This window comes from Salvelinus alpinus, chromosome 3, assembly GCF_045679555.1.
Source record: "Salvelinus alpinus chromosome 3, SLU_Salpinus.1, whole genome shotgun sequence".
In the NCBI taxonomy this organism is placed as follows: domain Eukaryota; kingdom Metazoa; phylum Chordata; class Actinopteri; order Salmoniformes; family Salmonidae; genus Salvelinus; species Salvelinus alpinus.
Window position 1 is genome coordinate 34,533,375 of NC_092088.1, and position 25,066 is coordinate 34,558,440.

The 25,066-nt window shown below is 43.7% G+C and overlaps 1 protein-coding gene across 1 annotated transcript in view; it reads left to right on the forward strand.

The window, feature by feature from the left end:
• Positions 1–25,066, forward strand: part of LOC139570592 (cadherin-23-like) — a 587,919-nt gene that overhangs the window by 213,427 nt on the left and 349,426 nt on the right. The window contains exon 9 of the mRNA XM_071392575.1: positions 11,755–11,833. Within this exon, the coding sequence (XP_071248676.1) occupies positions 11,755–11,833 (79 nt within the window). The remainder of the gene's footprint in view (positions 1–11,754; positions 11,834–25,066) is intronic.

Sequence of the window (25,066 nt, forward strand, 5' to 3'; positions counted from 1 at the left end):
GAAGAGTTGGGGGAATGTATGGAAAACACAATATAAAGCTACTACATGTAATCAACCAATGGAGTTCCAACTCAAAGTACTACATCGTCTTTGTATGAGCCCTGATAAACTTGATAAAATTAACAAAGAAATATCCGCTACGTGTTGGAGGCAGTGTGGACAAATAGTTACTTTATCACATATATTTTGGCAATGTCTGAAAATCCAGAGTCAATTTGGGAGTCCTCTCCTCTCTAACTGCACTACCCCATCCCTCTCTCTTACCTTCTCTTACTCCCCCTCTTTTTGTCCTCTCCCTCACTCCCCCTTCATCTTGTCTTCCTCAGTCCCCCTCTCTGTCCCCTTTCTAATTGTGCTGCTCTCCTTGCTCTCCTAGTACCATCTATGCGGTGGGGTAGTGAAATGTCAAGTGCTAAATTTCAATGCATATTAACTGGGTATGACTGAGGCGACGCCTGGTGTCTCCCCGACTCTCCGATAAATCAGCTGTCACAACGAAGGTCAGGGGGAGCGGTAGTGGGAAGAGACAAAGGAGAGAGAGAAGAGGAAGAAATAAGGTGCGAGGGAGAAAGAGATAGTAAGTGAAAGAGGGTTGAGGGAGAAGGGAGGGAGAGAGAGAGAGAAATTAGGGGGCAGAGGGAAAGTGTGGCTAACAGAGTTTTCGGTCTTCATGAAGAGCTACTGGGTGGGTTTGGCTTTTTCTACAGCCCTATACTAACACACCTGATTCAGCTGATCAAAGTCCTGAGTAGTAGCTGGTTAGTCAAATTAGATGTGTTAGAATAGAGTTGGAACTAAATCCTGCACAACCAGTAGCTCTTACAGCCCCCACAAAAAAGATAATGACATTGAGACTTTTCCTAAAATGTTTTATGAGATTGGAGAACACATTGGGAGGGATCTTAGACCATTCCTCCTTACAGAATATTTCCATATTTTGATATCCTTCAATTCTAACCACAGGGCTTCAATGGGGTTCAAGTCCAGAGACAATGATGGTCATTGCAATATTTAGATTGTGGTCAATTAACCATTTCTTTCTGGATTTTGATGTGTGCTTGGGGTTATTGTCTTGCTGTAAGATCCACTTGTGGCCACGTTCCAGCCTCCTGGCAGAGGCAACCAGGTTTTTGGCAAAAATGTATAAGCAAAATAGCCTCATAACATCCAAGATCCACCACTAGGGCTGTTGCAGTGACTGTATTACCGCCACACTGGTGGTTATGAGTCATGAAGGCAGTCAAATTCCACGTGTACGTTTAGTCGAGGTAAATAGGCTTCTCCAATCTTTGATGCTGCTGATGGTCATTTGTGTAATGAACACGAGGGGAGACAGAGAGCTGGTTCCAAGCGCAGGGCGCAGCAGATGTTCATTGCAAAGGACCACATGAGGAGGCAGATATCTGGGTCCAGGAGCAGGCAGAAGGTCATACACAGGGGTCCAAAAGGGCAACAGTACAGGCAGGGAAAAGACTAGTAATGTAGTCCAGGAGATCAGGCAATAGGTAGATAACAGGAAATCCGATAGGCTAAAGTACAGGAAGGGAATAGGCAAAAGGTATAGTTAGTGAGGCAGGCAAAAACTATCCTACACGGGAGGTGTAAGAAACAGAGCTCTGAAAGACATGTGTCACAAAACAAACAATACCTCACAGTGATGGGGTGCAAAGAACTGAACTAAATCGTGTGTGAACAGGTGATTAGAATTCAGGTGATTGGGATCTGGAGAGTGAGCTGCGTTCAGGGGATCTAGGTGTTTGAGTGCGAGAGCTGGGAAGTGGGATGGAAAGTGAGCTGCGTTCAGGGGATCTACGTGTTTGAGGGTGTGAGTTGGAAGCAGCCATTACAATTAGTAGCCTACCAAACTTGCTAACTGCCTGGTACTCAGCACTCTATTGTCCCAATCACAATCACATTTTTTGCCAGTCCTGTCTGGTCCAGCGACAGTGGGTTCGTGCCCATAGTCGACATTGTTGCTGGTGATGTCTGGTGTGGACCTGCCTTACAACAGGCCTACAAGTCCTCAGTCCAGCCTCTCTCAGCCTATTGCGGACAGTCTGAGCACTGATGGAGGGATTGTACGTTCCTGGTGTAACTCGGGAAGTTGTTGTTGCCATCCTGTACCTGTCCCACAGGTGTGATGTTCGGATGTACCGATCCTGTGCAGGTGTTGTTACACGTGGTCTGCCACTGCGAGGATGATCATTTGTCCATCCTGTCTCCCTGTAGCGCTATCTTAGATGTCTCACAGTACGGACATTGAAATGTAATGCCCTGGCCACATCTGCAGTCCTCATGCCTCCTTGCAGCATGCCTAAGGCACGTTCACACAGATGAGCAGGGACCCTGGGCATCTTTCTTTCGGTGTTTTTCAGAGTCAGTAGAAAAGCCTCTTTAGTGTCCTAAGTTTTCATAACTGTGCCCTTAAATGCCTACCGTCTGTACGCTGTTAGTGTCTTAATGAACGTTCCACAGGTGCATGTTCATTAATTGTTTGTTTCATTGAACAAGCATGGGAAATAGTGTTTAAACACTTTACTTTTTATTTAATTTTTTATTTAACCAGGTAGGCTAGATAAGAACAAGTTCTCATTTACAACTGTGACCTGGCCAAGATAAAGCACAGCAGATTGACACATACGTCAACACAGAGTTATTCATGGACTAAACAAACATACAGTCAATAATACAGTAGAAAAACAAAAAGTCTATATACAGTGTGTGCAAATGAGGTAAGATAAGGAAGGTAAGGCAATAAATAGGCCATGGTGGCGAAGTAATTACAATATAGCAATTAAACACTGGAATGGTAGATGTGCAGAGGATGACTAAGCAAGTACAGATACTGGTGTGCAAAGGAGCAAGATAAATAAATAAATACAGTATGGGGATGAGGTAGTTGGATGGGCTGTTTACAGATGGGCTATGTACAGGTGCAGTGATCTGTGAGCTGCTCTGACAGCAGGTGCTTAAAGCTAGTGAGGGAGATATGAGTCTCCAGCTTCAGTGATTTTTGCAGTTCGTTCCAGTCATTGGCAGCGGAGAACTGGAAGGAAAGGCAGCCAAGTGAGGTGGTGGGGCTTTACCTAGCAGAGACTTGTACAGTCGTGGCCAAAACTTTTGAGAATGACAAATATTAATTTTCACCAAGTCTGCTGCCTCAGTTTGTATGATGGCAATTTGCATATAATCCAGAATGTTATGAAGAGTGATCAGATAATTGCAATGTATTGCAAAGTCCCTCTTTGCCATGCAAATTAATTGATTCCCCCAAAAACATTTCCACTGCAATTCAGCCCTGCTGACATCATGTCAGTGATTCTCTCGTTAACACAGGTGTGAGTGTTGACAAGGACAAGGCTGGAGATCACTCTGTCATGCTGATTGAGTTTGAATAACAGACTGGAAGCTTCAAAAGGAGGGTGGTGCTTGGAATCATTGTTCTTCCTCTGTCAATCATGGTTAACTGCAGGGAAACACGTCCCGTCATCATTGCTTTGCACAAAAAGGGCTTCACAGGCAAGGATATTGCTGCCAGTAAGATTGCACCTAAATCAACCATTTATCGGATCATCAAGAACGTCAAGGAGAGCGGTTCAATTGTTGTGAAGAAGGCTTCAGGGCGCCCAAGAAAGTCCAGCAAGCACCATGACTGTCTCCTAAAGTTTATTCAGCTGCAGGATCGGGGCACCACCAGTACAGAGCTTGCTCAGGAATGGCAGCAGGCAGGAGTGAGTGCATCTGCATGCACAGTGAGGCAAATACTTTTGGAGGATGGCCTGATGTCAAGAAGGGCAGCAAAGAAGCCACTTCTCTCCAGGAAAAACATCAGGGACAGACTGATATTCTGCAAAAGGTACAGGGATTGGACTGCTGAGGACTGGGGTAAAGTCATGTTCTCTGATGAATCCCCTTTCCGATTGTTTGGGGCATCCAGAAAAAAAGCTTGTCCGGAGAAGACAAGGTGAGCGCTACCATCAGTCCTGTGTCATGCCATCAGTAAAGCATCCAGAGACCATTCATGTGTGGGGTTGCTTCTCAGCCAAGGGAGTGGGCTCACTCACAATTGTGCCTAAGAACACAGCCATGAATAAAGATGGTACCAACACATCCTCCGAGAGCAACTTCTCCCAACCATCCAGGAATAGTTTGGTGAAGAACAATGCCTTTTCCAGCATGATGGAGCACCTTGCCATAAGGCAAAAGTGATAACTAAGTGGCTCGGGGAACAAAACATCGATATTTTGGGTCCATGGCCAGGAAACTCTCCAGACCTTAATCCCATTGAGAACTCTTGGTCAATCCTCAAGAGGCGGGTGGACAAACAAAAACCCACAAATTCTGACAAACTCCAAGCATTGACTATGCAAGAATGAGCTGCCATCAGTCAGGATGTGGCCCAGAAGTTATTTGACAGCATGCCAGGGCGGATTGCAGAGGTCTTGAAAAAGACGGGGCAAATATTGACTATTTGCATCAACTTCATGTAATTGTCAATAAAAGCCTTTGACACTTATGAAATGCTCGTAATTTTTTCAGTATTCCATAGTAACATCTGACAAAAATATCTAAAGACACTGAAGCAGCAAACTTTGTGGAAATTAATATTTGTGTCATTCTCAAAACTTTTGGCCACGACTGTAGATGACCTGGAGCCAGTGGGTTTGGCGACGGGTATGAAGCGAGGGCCAGCCAACGAGAGCGTACAGGTCGCAGTGGTGGGTAGTATATGTGGCTTTGGTGACAAAACGGATGGCACTGTGATAGACTGCATCCAATTTGTTGAGTAGAGTGTCGGAGGCTATTAAATAAATGTCATCGCCAAAGTCAAGGATCGGTAGGATAGTCAGTTTTACGAGGGTATGTTTGGCAGCATGAGTGAAGGGTGCTTTGTTGAGAAATAGGATGCTGATTCTAGATTTAATTTTGGATTGGAGATGCTTAATGTGAGTCTGGAAGGAGAGTTTACATTCTAACCTGACACCTAGGTATTTGTAGTTGTCCACATATTCTAAGTCCGAACCGTGTAGAATAGTGATGCTGGACGGGCGGGCAGGTGCGGGCAGTGATCGGTTGAAGAGCATGCATTTAGTTTTACTTGTATTTAAGAGCAGTAGGAGGCCACGGAAGGAGAGTTGTATGGCATTGAAGCTCGTCTGGAGGTTAGTTAACACAGTGTCCAAAGAAGGGCCGGAAGTATACAGAATGGTGTCGTCTGCGTAGAGGTGGATCAGAGAATCACCAGCAGCAAGAGCAACATCATTGATATACGGAGAAGAGAGTCAGTCCGAGAATTGAACCCTGTGGCAACCCCATAGAGACTGCCAGAGGTCAGGACAACAGGCCCTCCGATTTGACACACTGAACTCTATCAGAGAAGTAGTTGGTGAACCAGGCCAGGCAGTCATTTGAGAAACCAAGGCTGTTGAGTCTGCCAATAAGAATGTGGTGATTGACAGAGTCAAAAGTCTTGGCCAGGTCGATGAATACGACTGCACAGTAATGTCTCTTATCGATGGCGGTTATGATATCGTTTAGGACCTTGAGCGTGGCTGAGGTGCACCCATGACCAGCTCTGAAACCAGATTGCATAGCGGAGAAGGTACGTTGGGATTCGAAATGGTCAGTAATCTGTTTGTTAACTTGGCTTTCGAATACCTTAGAAAGGCAGGGTAGGATAGATATAGGTCTGTAGCAGTTTGGGTCTAGAGTGTCTCCCCCTTTGAAGAGGAGGATGACCGCGGCAGCTTTCCAATCTTTGGGAATCTCAGACGATACGAAAGAGAGTTTGAACAGGCTGGTAATAGGGGTTGCAACAATTTTGGCAGATCATTTTAGAAAGAGAGGGTCCATATTGTCTTACTCAGCTGATTTTGTAGGGGTCCAGATTTTGCAGCTCTTTCAGAACATCAGCTATCTGGATATGGGGGAAGCTTGGGCGAGTTGCTGTGGGGATTGCAGGGCTGTTGACCGGGGTAGGGGTAGCCAGGTGGAAAGCATGGCCAGCTGTTGAAAAATGCTTATTGAAATTCGAAATTATAGTGGATTTATTGGTGGTGACAGTGTTTCCGCGCCTCAGTGCAGTGGGCAGCTGGGAGGAGGTGCTGTTATTCTCCATGGACTTTACAGTGTCCCAGAACTTTTTGAGTTTGTGCTACAGGATGCAAATTTCTGCTTGAAAAAGCTGGCCTTAGCTTTCCTAACTACCTGTGTATATTGGTTCCTAAGTTCCCTGAAAAGTTGCATGTCACGGGGGCTATTCGATGCTAATGCAGAACGCCACAGGATGTTTTTGTGCTGGTAAAGGGCAGTCAGGTCTGGAGAGAACCAAGGGCTATATCTGTTACTGGTTCTACATTTTTTGAAAGGGGCATGCTTATTGGAGAGGAAGGCACTTTTAAAGAATGACCAGGCATCCTCTACTGACGGAATGAGGCAATATCCTTCCAGGATAACCGGGCCAGGTCGATTAGAAAGGCCTGCTCTCTGAAGTGTTTTGGGGAGCGTTTGACAGTGATGAGAGGTGGTCGTTTGATCGCAGACCCATTATGGATGCAGGCAATGAGGCAGTGATCGCTGAGATCTTGGTTGGAGACAGCAGAGGTGTTTTTGGAGGGTAAGTTGGTTAGGATGATATCTATGAGGGTGCCCGTGTTTACGGATTTGGGGTTGTACCTGGTGGGTTCATTGATCATTTATGTGAGATTGAGGGCATCAAGCTTAGATTGTAGGATTGCCGGGGTGTTAACCTCTCTGGGATCGATTTACGTCCATATTTATGTCCAAATACCTCCGTTTTGTTCGCACGTTTAGTTCACTATTCCAAAGGCACAATGCGCGAGCGCAAAATCCAGAGGAAAAGTCTAAATAGTTCCATTACAGTTTGTAGAAACATGTCAAACAATGTTTACAATCAATCCTTAGGGTCTTTTTATAATACATCTTCAATAATATTCCAACCGGACAATAGCGTTTTCATTACAGAGGAAAAAGAAGGAACGGCGTGACCGCGCAGTAAACAACTCATTGGCCTCAGCCTAGTCCACTTGTTGAAACAGCTCTTATTCCACCCCCTTCCACAATAGAAGCTTTAAACAACTTTCTAAAGACTGTTGACATCTACTGGAAGCCTTGGGAAGGGCAATATGGCCCCATAGACACAGCATATTGGATAGGCAATCACTTAAATGAAACTACAAACCTCAGATTTCCCACTTCCTGGTTGGATTTGTCTTTGGTTTTCGCCTGCCATATGAGTTCTGTTATACTCACAGACATTATTTTCACAGTTTTGGAAACTTTAGAGTGTTTTCTATCCAAATCTACTACTTATATGCATATCATAGCTTCTGGGCCTGGGAAACAAGCAGTTTACTCTGGGCACCTTATTCATCCAAGCTACTCAATACTGCCCCCCTTTCCCAAAGAAGTTAAGCATGTCCCAGTTTAGGTCACCTAGCAGCACGAGCTCTGAAGATAGATGGGGGCTATCAGTTCCCATATGGTGTCCAGGGCACAGCTGAGGGCAGAGGGTGGTCTATAGCAAGCGGCAACGGTGAGAGACTTGTTTCTGGAAAGGTGGATTTTTAAAAGTAGAAGCTCAAATTGTTGGGTACAGACCTGAATAGTAAGACAGAACTCTGCAGGCTATCTCTGCAGTAGATTGCATCACCGCCCCCTTTGGCAGTTCTAACTTGTCGGAAAACGTTATAGTTAGGGATGGACATTTCAGGGTTTTTGGTGGTCTTCCTGAGCCAGGATTTGGACACGGCTAGGACATCCAGGTTGGCAGAGTGTGCTAGGGCAGTGAATAAAACAATTTTAGGGTGGAGGCTTCTGATGTTAACATGCATGAAACCAAGGCTTTTTCGGTTACAGAAGTCAACAAATGAGAGTGCCTGGGGACACGCATGGCCTGGGTTAATCTCCACATCACCCGAGGAACAGAGGACGAGTAGGATGAGGGTACGGCTAAAGGCTAACAAAACTGGTCGTCGAGTGCATTGGGGACAGATAATAAAAGGAGCAGATTTCTGGGCGTGGTATAATAGATTCAGGGCATAATGTACAGACAGGGGTATGGTGGGGTGAGGGTACAGTGGAGCTAAACCCAGGTACCGAGTGATGATAAGAGAGGTTGCATCTCTGGCACTAGTTATGCTGGGTGAGATCACTGCATGTGTGGGAGGTGGGACAAAGGAGGTATCTGAGGCATGTTGAATGGGACTAGGGGCTCCGCAGTAAACTAAAACAATGATAAATATCCTAAACAACAGTATACAAGGCATATTGACATTTGAGAGAGACAAAAAGCGAGGCATAAAGCAATCACAGGTGTTGATTGGTAGAGCTAGCTAAGACAACAACGTGTAAGACAACAACAGCTAATCAGCTAAGACAACAACAACAGGTAAAATGGTGATGAGTGGGCAGAGAGGGTCGGTTAACTACACACAGGGCCTGAGTTTGCGGCAGGTGTCGACAGATAAACAAATATAAACAAAATGGAGTACCGTGATTAACCTTTCATTGCTACCCATCCCGGATCCGGGAGCATCCTCATCAAAAAAGCTGACTAGCATAGCCTAGCCTAACGCGACAGGGATATCATATAATATAATTTTCATGAAATCACAAGTCCAATACAGGAAATGAAAGATAAACATCTTGTGAATCCAGCCATCATTTCCGATTTTTTAAATGTTTTACAGCGAAAACACAATATGTATTTCTATTAGCTAACCACAATAGCAAAAGACTCAACCGCATATTACTCACAGATATAATTCAAACAGTTTTAGAAACTTGAGAGTGTTTTCTATCCAATAGTAATAATAATATGCATATTGTACGTTCTAGAATAGAATACGAGGCAGTTTAATTTAGGCACGATTTTTTCCAAAGTGGAAACAGCGCCCCCATATTGACAAGAAGTTAATGAACAGTCCAGCAGGCATCAGCTATGTAGCCAAGTGATCATAGGGTCCAGTGAACAGCAATAGATGGAGCAGGGAAGCCACGGGGTAGTCGTTACTACGATAGCATGGGGAAGACACAGCGTTTAAAGTTAGCAGGCTGGGGTAAGTAGAAGCGTCTGCTCCGACGTCCGGCAAAGGCCGGGTTGAAGGCACAGCGAATGGAGTTTCGTCGGCAGACCAGTCATGGTGGTATGGTGGGGTGCCGTGTCGACAAAGGGCCCAAGCCAAATGGCGAAAGAGGTATTGTAGTTGTAGTAATTTTGTTTTGCTAGCCGGGAGATGCACGTGGCTTGCGGCTAACTGGTGCTAGCTTCGGGACAAGGGCGTTAGCTGCTATAGCCACTTGGTAGCAGCTAGCTAGCAGCGATGATCTGATGCAAAGGTCCAGAGCTTACGGCAGGGAACCGGTGAAGCAGTGGATTCTAGCCGTGTTTGGGTAGAGTCCGGGTGATCACTGAGTATGCCGGGAGGTGGGCCTGGCTTAGGGCTAGCTTCGGGGCTGGGTCACTCGGTGGCAGCTAGCTAGCTGTGATGATCAGGAGTAATGGTCCAGGGTTTACGGCAGGAGTTCGGCGTTATAGTGGAGAAAACAGTTCGATACTGGTAGGCTGGCAAGTATTATCCAAGCTAAAAAAAAGAGCTGGTGTCTGTGCAGAAGGTAAAGGCCGCTAGCAGTGGCTAACAATGACTAAATAGCTGGTAGCTAATTATCTGGCTGCTGATAGCTAGCTTCTGATGGAGGTTCTGGCTATAAGGTCTAAAGAAATAGTGGTTCCGTATAACATTGGGTGAGGCAGATTACCGGAAGGTATATTTAATTTAAAAATGGAAAAGAGATGGAAAATAAAATTGAAATATATTTAAAAAAATACAAAAAATACAAAAGTACACGATAGAACGACAAAACACGTCTGCATTGCTTCGCCATCTTAGAAAAAATCTAATAAAAATTAAGATCTGTGAAGTTATTTGGATTTTTAAGAATTTGAGTTTATATACTGATATCATGTGACACAGATTGCACACAGGTGGACTTTATTTAACTAATAATGTGACTTCTGAAGGTAATTGGTTGCACCAGATCTTATTTTGGGGCTTCATAGCAAAGGAGGTGAATACATATGCATGCTCCACTTCTCCGTGAATTATTGAAACAAGTATTTTTTTTCATTTCACTTTGGACTATTTTGTGTATGTCACATGAAATCCAAATAAAAATCCATTTAAATTACAACGAAGGGGGATGAATACTTTTACAAGGCATGGTTAGTGCCACGATACTGTAAATGTGCTATTCTCACACAATCCTGCCCTCAGATCATATTCTAACGGGCATCTGTTATTTTCAGTTTGTTAGTGTTTGCCTGTGATAAGCCACCGGGCTTGACTGACTGAGTGGGTGTCAACTATGCTCAAGGCTGGTGACATTTTCACGTAAACAGATATCAAACACGTAGCACTGTCATAGGTCATTTTTCAAATGCCATCCCTCCCTCTCTTTCTGTCTTTCTTTCTCCCTCTCTCCAGCTCTCTTGTTTTCTTTCTGTCTCTCATTCCTTCCATCCCTCCCTGTCCCTCTCTCTCCCTCTATCCCTTTCTGTCTCTCTCTTTCCGCAAAACATCCATACAAAACTTTGATGGCAGGTTGAGATTGAACCGTATTTTTCAAAGAACAGCATAGGGACATATTTTTTGGCTGTTATGGATTTGTGTTGTCAGAGATGCCATTTAAACCCTTTCTGGGACAAAGACACTTTGGCTGTCAAACTGGTGAGCTGAAAGGAAAGAGAGAGGGAGAGGGGGAGTATTTGTGGGTGGTGGGGGTGGGGAGGGTGTAAGGTAGCATTGTACAAGGATAAGGGAAAAAGAAACAGAGAATATAGGAGGTGAGAGCTGAGAGGGAGGGAGGAAGGGTGAGAGAGGGAGGAGGGTGAAGGGTAGGGGGTTTAAATGCCGGTTGATTGAACATATTCCACTTGTGTGGACAGCAGGAGAATATTGCTCATATTACTTCAGCTCTCTCCATCTCTCTCCCTGTTTCTACCTACCCTCTCCCATCTCCTTCTCTCTTCCCTCTGTCTCTGGTAGTGATCGCTCCAATCTAAAATACCTTTAATTGATTCTGCTGTAATTAGTCAATGACAAAATATGCTTTGGCAGAATTGGAGCATAAACATGCCTCAGACACAATTTGCTGGATCAATGGGAGGCAGATATGAAAAGAGGGAGAGAGGGATGGAGAGAGAAGAGGGAGGGGGTGTTTTCTGGTCGGCTTAGCAAAGGTAGCGAGAGATAATGTGAGAGAGAAGGAAAGGGAGAGAGGGATGGAGAGAGATGTTTTTAAGCACTGCCACCTTGTCTGATTGAGGCGCGGAGGCCGAGAACACTGCGGATCAAATACTTTTCAAATAGCTTATTTTTCTTCACCACTCTCTCTTTCTCGTTCTCTACGTTTTTTTTCATGAGTTGCAACCTCATCTGCTCAGCTGGAGAGTTTTGAAACGATAGGTGTGTGTGTGTGTGTGTGTGTGTGTGTGTGTGTGTGTGTGTGTGTGTGTGTGTGTGTGTGTGTGTGTGTGTGTGTGTGTGTGTGTGTGTGTGTGTGTGTGTGTGTGTGTGTGTGTGTGTGTGTGTGTGTGTGTGTGTGTGTGTGTGTGTGTGTAATGAGTGTATTGGTGTGGCAGAGTATAAGGGGATGAGAAGTTGTGCTTACTATAGTGTCTACAAGATAATAAGTGCTCTAAACCAATTTTTTCCTGTGTGTGTATGTCCACAGGGCTATGAGGTGCGCAAGATAAGCGCCATTGACCAGGATCTGGGGAGACCGAGAGGCATCGGCTACACCATCATCTCAGGTCTGTCACAATCAATTAGTTAATCAATCCCCATCACACACACACTCACACACTCACTCACTGCTTATTATTGGGTGTTAGGGTTATAAACTAAACATTGCTTTTAGAGTTGAACTGACCATACCAGAATATACAACATACAATACTATCAGAAGCACAGCGTTCTTTGTTTCATGTCTGCAGGCCTTACCATTGCTGAGATATTACAATGTTTGTGTCAGTATTCTGGGTCAAAGTGTCACGGAACATAATGCACAGGTCAAAGGCAAAGCCTTTTCCAAAAATGGCACCACAATGACACAGGTGGACTAAGATTAACACATGTAAACTCAAATATCTCAAGATAGGAATGTCCTATCAACAGGACTTTTTCAGGGGTTATACAATAATATGAGCATGTTAAATTAAATATTTCCACTGACCAGGTGAATACAGGGGAAAGCTATGATCCCTTATTGATGTCACCTGTTACATCCACTTCAATCGGTGTAGATGAAGGGATGGATTGTTAAGCCTTGAGACAATTGAGATGTGTATGTGTACCATTCAGATGGTGAAGGGGCAAGACAAAATATTTAAGTGCCTTTGAAAAGGGTGTGCTAGTAAGTGCCAAGCGCACCGGTTTGAATGTGTCAAGAACTGCAACACTGCTGGGATTTTCACGCTCAACAGTTGTTTCCTGTGTGTATCAAGAATGGTCCACCACCCAAAGGACATCCAGCCAACTTGACACAACTGTGGGAAGCATTGGAGTCAACATGGGCCAGCATCCCTGTGAAATAATTTTTACACTTTGTAGAGTCCATGCCCCGACGAATTGAGGCTGTTCTGAGGGCAAAAGGGGGCTGCAACTTAATATTAGGAAGTGTTCCAAATGTTTTGTACACTCAGTGCATATGTACTGAACAAAAATATAAACACAACATACAACAATTTCAAGATTTTACTGATTTACAGTTCATGAAAGGAAATCAGTCAATTGAAATAAATTCATTAGGCCCTAATCTATGCATTTCACATTCCTGGGAATACAGATATGCATCTCTTGATCACAGATACCTTAACGAAAAAGGTAGGGGAGTAGACCCTGGTGAGGACGAGGAGCACGCAGATGAGCTTCCCTGAGACGGTTTCTGACAGTTTCTGCAGAAATCCCTCGGTTGTGCAAAACCAGTTTCATCCGCTGTCTGGGTTGCTGGTCTCAGACGATCCCGCAGGTGAAGAAGCTGGATGTGGAGGTCCTGGTCTGGCGTGGTTACACGTGGTCTGCGGTTGTGAGGCCAGTTGGACGTACTGCCAAATTCTCTAAAGCGCCGTTGGAGGCGGCTTATGGTAGAGAAATGAACATTCAAATATCTGGCAACAGCTCTGGTGGACATTGCTGCAGTCCACATGCAAATGTGTCACTTGCTCAAAGCTTTAAACATCTGTGGCATTGTGTTGTGTGACAAAACTGCACTGCATTTTAGAGTGGCATTTTATTGTCCCCTGCACAAGGTGCACCTGTCAGCTTCTTGATATGCCACACCTGTCAGGTGGATGGATTATTTTGACAAAGGAGAAATGCCCACTGACAGGGATGTAACAAATTTGTGCACAACATTTGAGAGCAATACACTTTTTGTGTGTGTGGAACATTTCTGGGATCTTTTATTTCAGCTCATGAAACATGGAACCAACACTTTACATGTTGCATTTATATTTTTGTTCAGTGTAAATTCATTCTCTGATCCTTTGAGTGGGTGGAAAACATGCCAGTTCATGCTGAAAGAGCTCTGATACATTTGGAGGATGTCCTCCGGAAGTTTTCATACAGTAATTAATGTGTAAGTCTATGGAATGTGATGAGAACCATGAGCCTCCTAGGTTTTGTATTGAAGTCAATGTACCCAGATAATTACGGAACAGCTACACCTTCAGAGTGCTGTTTATTTTATAATTTTTTTACCTGCCAAGTCAGTTAAGAACAAATTCTTATTTACAATGACGGCCTACTGGGGAACTGCCTTGTTTAAGGGCAGAATTACATATTTTACCTTGTCAGCTTGGGGATTCGATCCAGCAACCTTTCAGTTACTGGCCCAACGCTCTAACCACTCACTCTACCTGCCACTCTACCTGCTCTACCTGCTGCCCCAGAGGTAAATGTAGACCTTCATTGCAAAACAGTGTGTTGTCATCAATTATTTGGTTACATGTGAATATATTTAGTATTGTTTTGTCAAAAAATAATAACTTTTTTCGAAGGTAGCACTATATTTATTTGTATGAAATTTACTGAGGAGGATGGTCTTCCCCTTACTCCTCTGAGGAGCCTCCACTGCTAAAGGCATAGTATCATGTGAGGTCACTTGTCAAGTCAGTCAATCAGTATTTGCTACAGATGTGCTCAATAGTGCTTGAGCACAATGTATAATGTTGGAGCTCAATGGTCAACACTGTGTTGACTATAATGTCCTGGACAAATCCTGTCTTCATGTCGCACACGTCGCTTTGGCTCTCTCTTCTCATGTAGCTCCAAGCAATCGGTCTCCTTCACTATGTCTCCCATTAGCTCCTCTGTCAGAAACAGCTTGAATCACTATGCTGCAGAAGGAGATGGCAAGGGGCTTTGCAGGAGGGGTGAAATGGCTAGCGGCCTTCCAGCTACCGCAGACCCACTGTTGGCCTGCCTCCATCACCACCAGCATCTTCAGAGGGACCTGGAACATCATCGGTGGGCAGGTGGGCCTCTGATTTAGGGTTCTCAATAACCACAAGGTTGGGGGGACGCCCACTGTCACTGTCAGAACCTGATTCTTCACTTTCATACTCAGACTCATTGTCAGAAGTTACGCATTTGTAAATGGTCTCCTTTTAAAAAGACATTGCTAATACTATAGCTTAGCCCACTAGCTACATACATAAACAACACTGAGTGGCTCTGAGTGAGTGTCAGAGGTTACGTAATTGACATCCGGCACCCGCCACTTGTATCAATGAATCATTATGGTTTATGAGGTAATTATTGATTGATTTACTGTTTTATTTGCATGTTTTCAAGGTGTGGTGACAAATCATGCATTACGAGTCTTGCATAGATTGTAATGGACACATATGTGTGTAAAATACTTTTTTTGAAATGTACTGATTATGATGGAGACAACTATGTATGGAGACATTTTGTTGACATCCTACAATGCATTCTGGGTTTCACGTAAATGTCTGTCAGACCAAAGATGTTTTACAAAATGAAGTGAAGGGATGAACTCATATTTCGAGAAAAAAGTTAATGATGGGAAGTGAATGATGGTAGGTGTGTGTGTGTGTGTATACTTACAATATACAGACTAATTGGTCAGAAGAGGGGTAAAATATACTTCATTCTAAATGCAATTGTTCCTGAGGACCTGAGGTTTAAATGTATTCAATCTTTACTTTAGTTTCACCAAAACAAAAAAAATGAGAGAGCGAGACAGAGATCACGGTAAGAGAGAACATCTCTGCCCCACCCTCAGTTAGCTAACGGTGGCTTATTAGCCACATACTGGCGGTGAATCTACGATCACTTCAACAATTCAACTTGAAATCTTGATAGCAGCATAGCAAGATGTGCAGTGATATATTTTTTTATGCATTTCGTTTCATGTATATGGTCAAGCACTGAGTGTAGATGAACTCTTGCTTACCTTTTTACCAAGGCAATGTATTCATAGCTTTCTGCTAAAATATGTCAATTTAATTCACAGTTGATCAAAATATTATGATTTATAAAGTGAGCACCAGAGTCAAAGTAGAATTCTAACTCAGCGTACATATTTTGTCACATTACATATTTTCTGATGATAATCATACAGAATAATACACAAGGCTGATTCAAACACACACCATTCAATACTTTCATATACTAATACAACAGAATAATAGAATAGGCATGTCCATAAATGTTCAATCTCTGTTCAGTTCAACTGTGCAGAACATTGAATATATAATTATAAATAAGTCTAAATATAAATATGACAGTAATCAATCAAGATCATACATCAGGGAGTTTGGCTGCTATACCACCTCTGCCTGGGTTCTATTAGGACACTGTAGCAAAACATTTTGCAAAGGAAACCGCAAATGAGCATTTACTATATTATGGACAAGTTCATAATTTTTTGACTGGGCATGTTTACCGATGATAGGAAGGGACCAGTGTCAGTTCAGAAAGCTTATGAACAGTCTAAAGTGAACAACAAATCCATTTGTCTGGTTTCTTCCGCCCACAAATGCATTATGAGTTATCGTGTTACGACACTTTTCACAGGAAATGGGGAGTGATAGAGAACAGAGGACACTGGTGGGGGGAGCTATAGGAGGACGGGCTCATTGTAATGGCTGGAATGGAATAAATTGAACGGTATCAAACACATCACACATATGGAAACCATTCCAGCCATTACGATGAGCCCGTCTTTCTATAGCTCCTCTCACCAGCTTCCTCTGATAGAGAGATACATTACATGTTTGTGTGTGTGTGAGAGTCTGTGCCTGTCTGCCTGCGCACATGTCGGTGTGATGTGTGTCAGAGACATTACATTTTACCAACCCACGACTAAGTTGTGTTACAATACCTTTAGGGCCGCACCAAAGTTAGACAGACAGAGACATAATATCCTGTAAACCAACATACAGGCTTTGGGCAAGTGAGGGTGTGTGTGTGTGTGTGTGTGTGTGTGCGTGCGTGAGTGCGTGCGTGTGTTGCGGGCATCCTCGGTGATGTGCTTCATGTCTTTGTATCCCACAAAGTACAGACACTTCAAACAGAACTTTCTTCAACTATCTTCCACTTATTGTACAGTATGCACAGTAGCCACACGGTCCCGTGTGGCTCAGTTGGTAGAGCATGGCGCTTGCAACGCCAGGGTTGTGGGTTCATTCCCCACGGGGGGACCAGGATGAATATGTATGAACTTTCCAATTTGTAAGTCGCTCTGGATAAGAGCGTCTGCTAAATGACTTAAATGTAAAATGTAATGTACTGCAGCTGAAAATGGAAGGGCGTACGAACATGACTATTTCCAGCCAGTCTGTATTGTGCTGTAATGCTAGGAGACCTACTTTATGTTTTGTTGTTGGGACCGGTTCTTTAGCCTCTTAGACCACAATGGACAGAGAAATAGAGAGAGGGAGAGAGAGATGTGGAGATGGACATACATAATAAAGAGAAAGGAGAGGACAGTATAATGCAGAGAAGACAGTTTCATCAACTATACTGTATATTACAAAAGTAACTGAAGATCAGTATAGCTAATTTTCCCCCCAACATCGGACATCCCCTAACTTCGGACACTCTCTAGCGGTTGGAGGACTAAATCACCTGGAGCTCAACATTTAAATGGACTGGAAAATAACGGTAAGTTTTGCGACTAAAGACACCCTTCTAGCTAGCTGACCACCGATTTTTATTGCAATTTATGTAAGTTTAGTTAGGTTTTGAGAGTTTTCTAAAAAGTAATATGTATACACATTTTGTGGGACACGCTGTATATTGTCAAATTTGACTACGCGACAGACCACACATCATTTAACTTTTTCCCTCTGAAATATAGCTAACGGATTTGCTAATGTTGCTAGCTTGGTTGCTTAATGTTGATAGAACTGCTAAGTAAGCAAAAATGAAAATCATTTTAAGCGTTAGATAATACATATCACGAAAACAACTGAAGTTGTCAAGCTTTTACCGTATCCAAATTGGAGTCTTCTGACGGGAGTGTTTTGCACAATCTGCAAAAATATTTTTTGAACTTTGAACCATTAACTTTTTGACACCTATCACTCACTGTAGGCTAGGTTTCATCTTACAACAGCTACATAGAGGCAGTATTTAGTCAAATGTTACAATGTATGCATCAATATTAAACTAATTGGGACAATTTTTGTTATAAAAAACATAGTTACACTTTCAATTATTGTGAAATCGTTCATCATCACCTTTCAATGCCTTAACTTTGAAATGTAAATGTTTATACATATTCAGATAGAGTTATCTTTCTAAAATGTTTATAATATGCCAAGTTATTTAGCTACATGCATTTACCACCACAGCATGGAGAAAGTCAAGAGGAAGGAGTGGAGTGAGATGGACATGTTCCACGCCATGGAGGACTGCGGGGCAGGGATGGCTATCCGAAAGGCTGCCAAGGTTAGGCATCTTTTGTTTTTAAGGGATTACCACGTCTATATGCATTTTATCTGCTAGTAACAGTTTTATTTTCTTATCTCCCAAGGTGCATGGCATATCTCGGCAGATCCTGGTGGACAGGCTGGGCGACAGTGTCGCAGTGGACCACCCACATTGCTTGCACCAGAGGATGAAAGTTATCTGGTGCAGTACTGTATCTACAACGCCAGCCATGGGTTCCCCTTCACCAGACAGAGGCTGATGAAATACGCCGAAAAAATACGCAGGTATTTGGGGTTCTATGTGTTTATGTATGTAGAATGATGGACTGACTGTTCTCAATGTGTGTGATGTAAATGTGGATGTGTATGGTGATGCCAAAACAAACATTTTCATCCTAGATGGATACTTTTATATTCTATTGTAAGTTTTGGGCACCCAGGGGAAACAATCCCACCACTTGGGAAGAGGTGGTGGGAAATATTTAGGAGGACTCACAAGAACCTGAGCATGAGGATGCTGGACACCCTGGACAGGGGGAGAGCTGAGTGTGCCACACGTCCGACGATGGACACCTTCTTCACTTCTTATGAAAGCGCTTGGAGGAGAGTGGGTTGAGGGAGAAACCCAGACAAATCTATAACTGAGATGAGTCTGGGTTTTGTAACAACGCCCAGAGCAGGCACAAAGTGCTTTCTCCCTGGTGCGCAAAACACGTGTACCAGCAGGCTCCGGGGACCAAGGAGCACATCACAGCGCTGGCCTGCTTCAAAGCACCTGGGGAGGACGTCCCCCCATTTATCATCTACCCCAAGTGTGGCCACTACACACTGGGCAGCCCCCCCCCTGGGATGTATGGACGGTCAAACAGTGGTTACATTGACAGGGACTTGTTCAGGAAGTGGTTTCTGCACTTCATTAAGCATTCAGTGAAGGAGCGCCCTCTCCTTGTCATCTTTGATGGGCACAAGAGCCACATGGACACGGAGGTGCTCGCGGCAGCACTAAGGGAAGAGGTTATACTTCTTTGTCTTCCACCACACTGCACCCATGTCCTGCAGCCGTTGAACATGGCATACTTTGGCCCTTTACAGGCTGAGTCCTCCAAGGTAGCTGGAGACCTTAGCCATTTTGACCACTCCTACATGGTAAAGAAATCAGAATTTGCCATAGTATTCCGCTACCCGTACCAGCACTGCAAGGACATGCGTTATGTGGTGGAATGGTTTTGACCCTTTTTACCTTTCAGCCATTGAAGGTTCCCATTTAATGCCGCCTCCATCTCTACCAGGTCCCACCACTGCGCCTCCTGGAACCAGCAGCACTGTGCCGTCCATCAGCACCTCCTCCCCAGCGACCACAGGAGGACCCTCAGCCCCTGCTCCAGACTGAGCTCCATCCCTAGCTCTAGAAGAGCTGATAGCGAAGGACCTGGGACATATCCTTAATGTCCTGAAGTATCGGCTAGACTGATACAGAAGACTCCCTATGGTCGCCACATGCCTCACCGGGGAGGAATACACACGCCAGTGGCAGGAGAGGGGTTAGAAGGAGAGAAGGAGAGGGCTAGCATAAAGCATAGAGCTCTTAGCATAGCAAAGAGCGTCGGGCAGCCCTCAGAACATAGAGGGCACAGGAGAGGGCTGCCATGGATGAGACCATTGACGCCACCGCCTCTGCTGGACCCCCCACTGGAACCACTCCTGACAGCTGCATCACCACTGCTAATACCTCCCAGTGTGCAACACCTGTAGGAGCCGCCGGAGTCCACAGCTACAGAAGAAGGCCACGTGCCTACTCTCCTGGCCACACCATCATCTGCCCCTCAACCCCACCATTACAAACACCAGCTCCTCCAAGCCATCGGCGGCGGTTTCGTCCACCACCACCACGATGCACACCACCCCCCCTGTCTGTCATCACCAACACGGTCTCCTCTGGACCAACTGCCTCCTCTGTCTCCCCTGGTCACACCACCATAGCAGCCTCGTCTGGTGTCCCTGTCCCCTGCAATTAGAATACAGCCTCCTCCACAGGTAAACACATGTTAAATTCCAGAAAAATGACTGTTATGTGTTTTATAAAACTGCAATGTTTAAACTTTTTTTCTCTCTTTACATATCTACAGTTCATAGCACCAGCCTCAAGGCATGTCCACCTCCTCCAAAACTTCTGCAGCTTCCTCCAGAGGTATTGATGTAAAAAAGTTTTAAATGGGTTTATGAAACATCCTCTGTCTAACATTGCTTTTTCTCTCAACTGCAGCACAGAAAAGGAAGAGAAAAGCTCCACCGGCCACCTCTGTTACACCACCCATGGCATTGTTTTTCTCTCTCTCAGTTGTATCAATTACTATTGCTGCTGTAGTACTTCTACATTTTGCAAAACCATGTTAATAAATTTGATGTGTTCTTGGGTGTGCTGTGACTTCTGCCAGCACTGGTTTCACTGCAGGTGCGTGCAGTGCGATCCAGAGGTGGCGGTGGAGCTAGATTTTAATTGTGATTCTGTGACAATATGGGGATGGAGGTCGAGAGTTAATTGTTTGTTTTGTTTGTTTTCATATGAAATTACTTATTTGTAAACGAAAATACATGTCTAAAATATAATATATTTATTCAACCCATCCAACCCATCAGTATTTCTTCCTTTACTTTTTCCTTTACTATGTGCATCTCTGCAACACAAACTCCAATTAAAGTTTTATTTTATGTAAATTATTCATACTCATTTATATTTTAGTATTAAACTGTTATCTACTTTCTCAAAACATAAAATTAATCTGTAAAACAAATGATGATCAATTATTTGGTTACAACACTGAATATGTTGGTGAAGAACCATTTTTTAAGAGTCCACGGGAGGGCGCACCGGGCTACGCAATGAAAAGTTGACAGGGAAGTAAATTTTTTTTTTCAGAAGACTAGCCAACTAGTCAACTATCTAGTAAACACTTCGGATACGAGGTTGGTGTCTCATTTATTTAACAAAATTAACCAAATATATCTTGTTATTGAACAAAATAGTAAGGTGGCCAATAACTGGGGACCGTATGCCGATAATACAGAACGTATTTTTTTACTTAGTGGCTTATCAAAAAGCTGATAGTAGTAGTATTTCCACTGAAATGTCAAAAATGGTTATTGCTAACCCGTTAGCTAACATTTTTACCACACCAATAATAACAAAACATTGATGGCTTGATCACAAGATAACACACTGTTGAAGGTAATATATTTCTTAAACACTGTTGAATATGCCGATAATACGGGTTCCTACGCTATTTAGGTTACAGCAGGACACATACTGCAACTAGTTTCAACCAATGAGAAAATAGAGGATGCATATCGTACAGTAAATTAATATAAATTAAGAGTGGGATAGATAGAAAGTCATGCAAATAATTGGTATTTCTTGTATGCAAACCACATAGCCAGCCTTGCCCAACAGCCACCCCCTGTGCCCTGGTATGCCCTGGCTAAACTCTGAGTGTCCTCTAAGAGGGTCACCAGCCATGATGGTAGCACATTACATGGGTGCCCAATGCTGCCCATGGCAGTGCCAGCTGGTTAATAATGTGTACTGGCTGGCACTGGTTGAGTCAGGTTGGCATGCAGGGTGGCACACTTCTTAGTGATAGAGATGCCCATCCCTTGATAATTTTCTGAGTCACTGGCTGACCTTAACCAGTCACTCTGCCCCTTTCACTTACAGAGACAAGGCAGTGACCAAACACACACACACACACACTGAGACACACACACAAACACATACAGGCGCGCGCACACACACACCCACAGAATGGACAGAAAGCCTAAATCCCAGCCACACCATGAAAACAAACACAGTGGCCTCTGCTTCTATAACCCCACCCTACCCCACCCCCACTCACTGTTACAGCTAGGCGATGCTCTTTTGTGTTGCAGAGTTGAAGAGCAGAGCATTAAAAATGCATTAATTAGTGTGTCTAGTCACTTTGGCAGAGGGAAATCATGAGTTATTGCGCTGTACTAAGCCCTTATGGAGATGGAGCCTGTAGGGTTGATCAAATCATTATAATTTTCATAGATAATGGATAGTGAAGGATAATGATGCAGTGCTCAGAGTTTAAGGTGGGAGGATGATGCAATTTGGTGCGTGTGTGTGTGTGTTTGTCGTGTGCTTGCGTGCACACAAGTGCAGGTGTGTATGCCTGTGTGCTTGTGTAAGACACCTACTTCTCATCTCCTCGACTGTCGTCAGAGGGTGTGACTTAGTCCTTCGGGACTCGTCTCATTAGTACAGTAATTAAGATAAAAGGTTTTAACTGCAGAGTTGATTTATGCTAATGAACTGGGGACCTGGGATCAGGATATCCTCCCTCTCTCTCACCATCGGAGGGCTAGGCTGGGATGTGATGCTTACATTAGATGGTGACACACTGTGAGCTCTGGATCTGTTATTGTTGATTGGTTGGTTGTGTGTGTGTGTGCGAGCGAGCGTGCATGAGTGGGGCTAAGAAAGAGTTTGTATTAATAGTGACTACCCTGTGCCCACCCCCTGACCCCATCATGACCCCATGACCCTTTGACTAGACCTTAGATCTGAGGCTCACTCATGTTCCTGCTGTTGATTTGTCTTTAGCCAGAAATTACAGTATGTCCCAATAATCTTTATTTTCTCCTGAAGGTTGCAATTGTTGGCTTCCCTTCATGATTTTGAAAGTCAATTACTGGTATATGGAAACTCCCTGTAGCCCATGCCAACACAAGTCCAATGTTTTTACATTTGTGGGGAATTGAGAACGAGTGCACACTTCAGGAGAAAGGAGATATTATTGGGACGTTGCACCATACACTGTAAAAATTAGGTAGTTCTGCTAACTACATTTTTTTGGTGGAAACCCATTGCCTAGAATCATTTGAGTAACCCAACTCAAATTATGTCAGTGTTCAATACTTAAAGTAAAAAAGTGACATCGTTATTTTTTAAAGTTCTAAACTGTTGTTTTTTTAATTACATTTTTGGCACTAAATTGCAATATGTATTCTGAACTATAACTATTGAAGTTATTTGAACATTAATATTTGTTGTAGTGCCCCTTCTACTTCAATTATTAACATTCATTACACATTTTTGTCAAGTGTAAGTAGTGTCAAGTATAAGTGTAAGTAGATATGGGAAGAATGCAGCTCTAAAGAAAATAAGCAAAGTCTTAGGGATTCCTTCCTTGTGTCTCAGCTCATATCAGAGACATGAGAGGAGAGTGACAGGTAAATAAAAAGGGAGAGTAGCCCATTATTGTCAGGTGACTTGCTGTGTATAAATAATATTTATTTCCTTGCTCCAGCAAATGTATTCAAAGTGAATAAACAGAGTGAGAGGAAAACATAACTATACAATGACTGTCACATAGGCCTACAGTGTCATAGGGCTGTAGCCTACTGTGATTACTGCGAAATTAGTAAATACATGCTGATATGCTAATATTTACATAGGGTAACATGCTGATGTTTAGTCCTGCAGTTTTGAATGTAATGTCGACAGACATCATAATAAGAACCCCCCCCCCCCCCCCCCCCCCCACACACACACACTTTAGTTGCAGAGATTCAGAGAGGGCTACAGTCAATGGAGAGTGCTGTAAAGCTAATTAGAATAGCATACACAGATATAGACCCAGACATAGCAGAGTTGCTGAAGGAGGATGAGGATGCCATCATAGACATTCATGTATCCTTTGATGGCACTTGGCACAAGAGAGGATTCACTTATAACTACGGGATAGGTGTGTGCATAGACATTGCAACAGGTCTCGTGACAGACTATGAGTTGTTGTCTTCATACTGCCATGCATGTGTGATGAAAAGGAAAAGTGGAATTACTGAGGAGTAGTTCAGAGAATGGAAGGATTCACATGCTGATGACTGTGCTCAAAACTTCTCAGGTTCGAGCAAAGCAATGGAGCAGGACGCAGCTAAACGCATGTAGGCCAGATCAGTCAGTCGCCACCACCTTCGTTACACCGAGATGCTCTCAGATGGTGACAGTACTGCATACAAGCAGTTGTCAAATTAGATCCCTACCCAGGCCTTGAGATATGGAAACTAGAATGCATCAATCATGCCCACAAGAACAGCGCTTCGTAAACTTAGTTCAGAGAAACCACTTGGGGTGAGAGGTGTGGGGAAACTCACTGCACAAAAATGTAAGAGTCTGCAAAACTACAGGGGTGCAATTCTTGATAACCAGGATGATGTAGAGGGCATGAAGAATGCTATCTGGGCTGGTCTTGTTCATTCCATATCAACAGACGGAATCCCTAATCACGGTAGATCTTGGTGCTAGTAGCAGCGAGCCCTAGAAAATGGTGAAGATCCACCCAGTCACAAAAACCAAGGACCCCATACCTTTTTTAATAGAGAGGTTGAACAAATGGTACCTCTATGTCATAGGATGTCAAATGATAACCTCCTCAATCGAATGCAGCACGTAGGAACCCAGAATGCGAATGCAAATGAATGTCTGAACTCATTGTGTAATATGTGATATGGTCGCGGTGCCCCAAAACTGTCTTCATGGGCAAAAGCCGCATTGACGGAGCAGCCAATATGGCAGTAGCCACTTTCAATGAGGGAGCCACTGCTATATCATATGTGATGGACAAATTGTGGCTTGACAGCACTTGGTGACGCTGAAAGCAATCAGAGAGGAGGACGCGAGGCGTGTTGTGAGAGCTGATGCTGCTTCAATGGAGTGTGCCAAGCGTAGGCGCAGGTCCCATGTCAAAGTCAAGAAAGTAAAGCGGCACCAGCAACAACTCAAAGGTCCTTACAAAATGGGGCAAGCATAGCTGATTAATGTTCTGCACATTTCACCAGCCATTCAATAGCTTTGTATGTGACAAATTGAGCAAAGTGATATGAGAATTTGTCCAAAACTGAAGATTTGCCCAACAGACTGGTATTCAAAGCATATGCTCTATTGCTTGAAACAAATGTTTTCAATGTGCTAATGCATTTGTAAAAGGTATTTTTTATGTTTATTTGTCAGTTTAGAAGTGATATATGAATAAGATATTAATTAATGTGACATAAATGGTCATA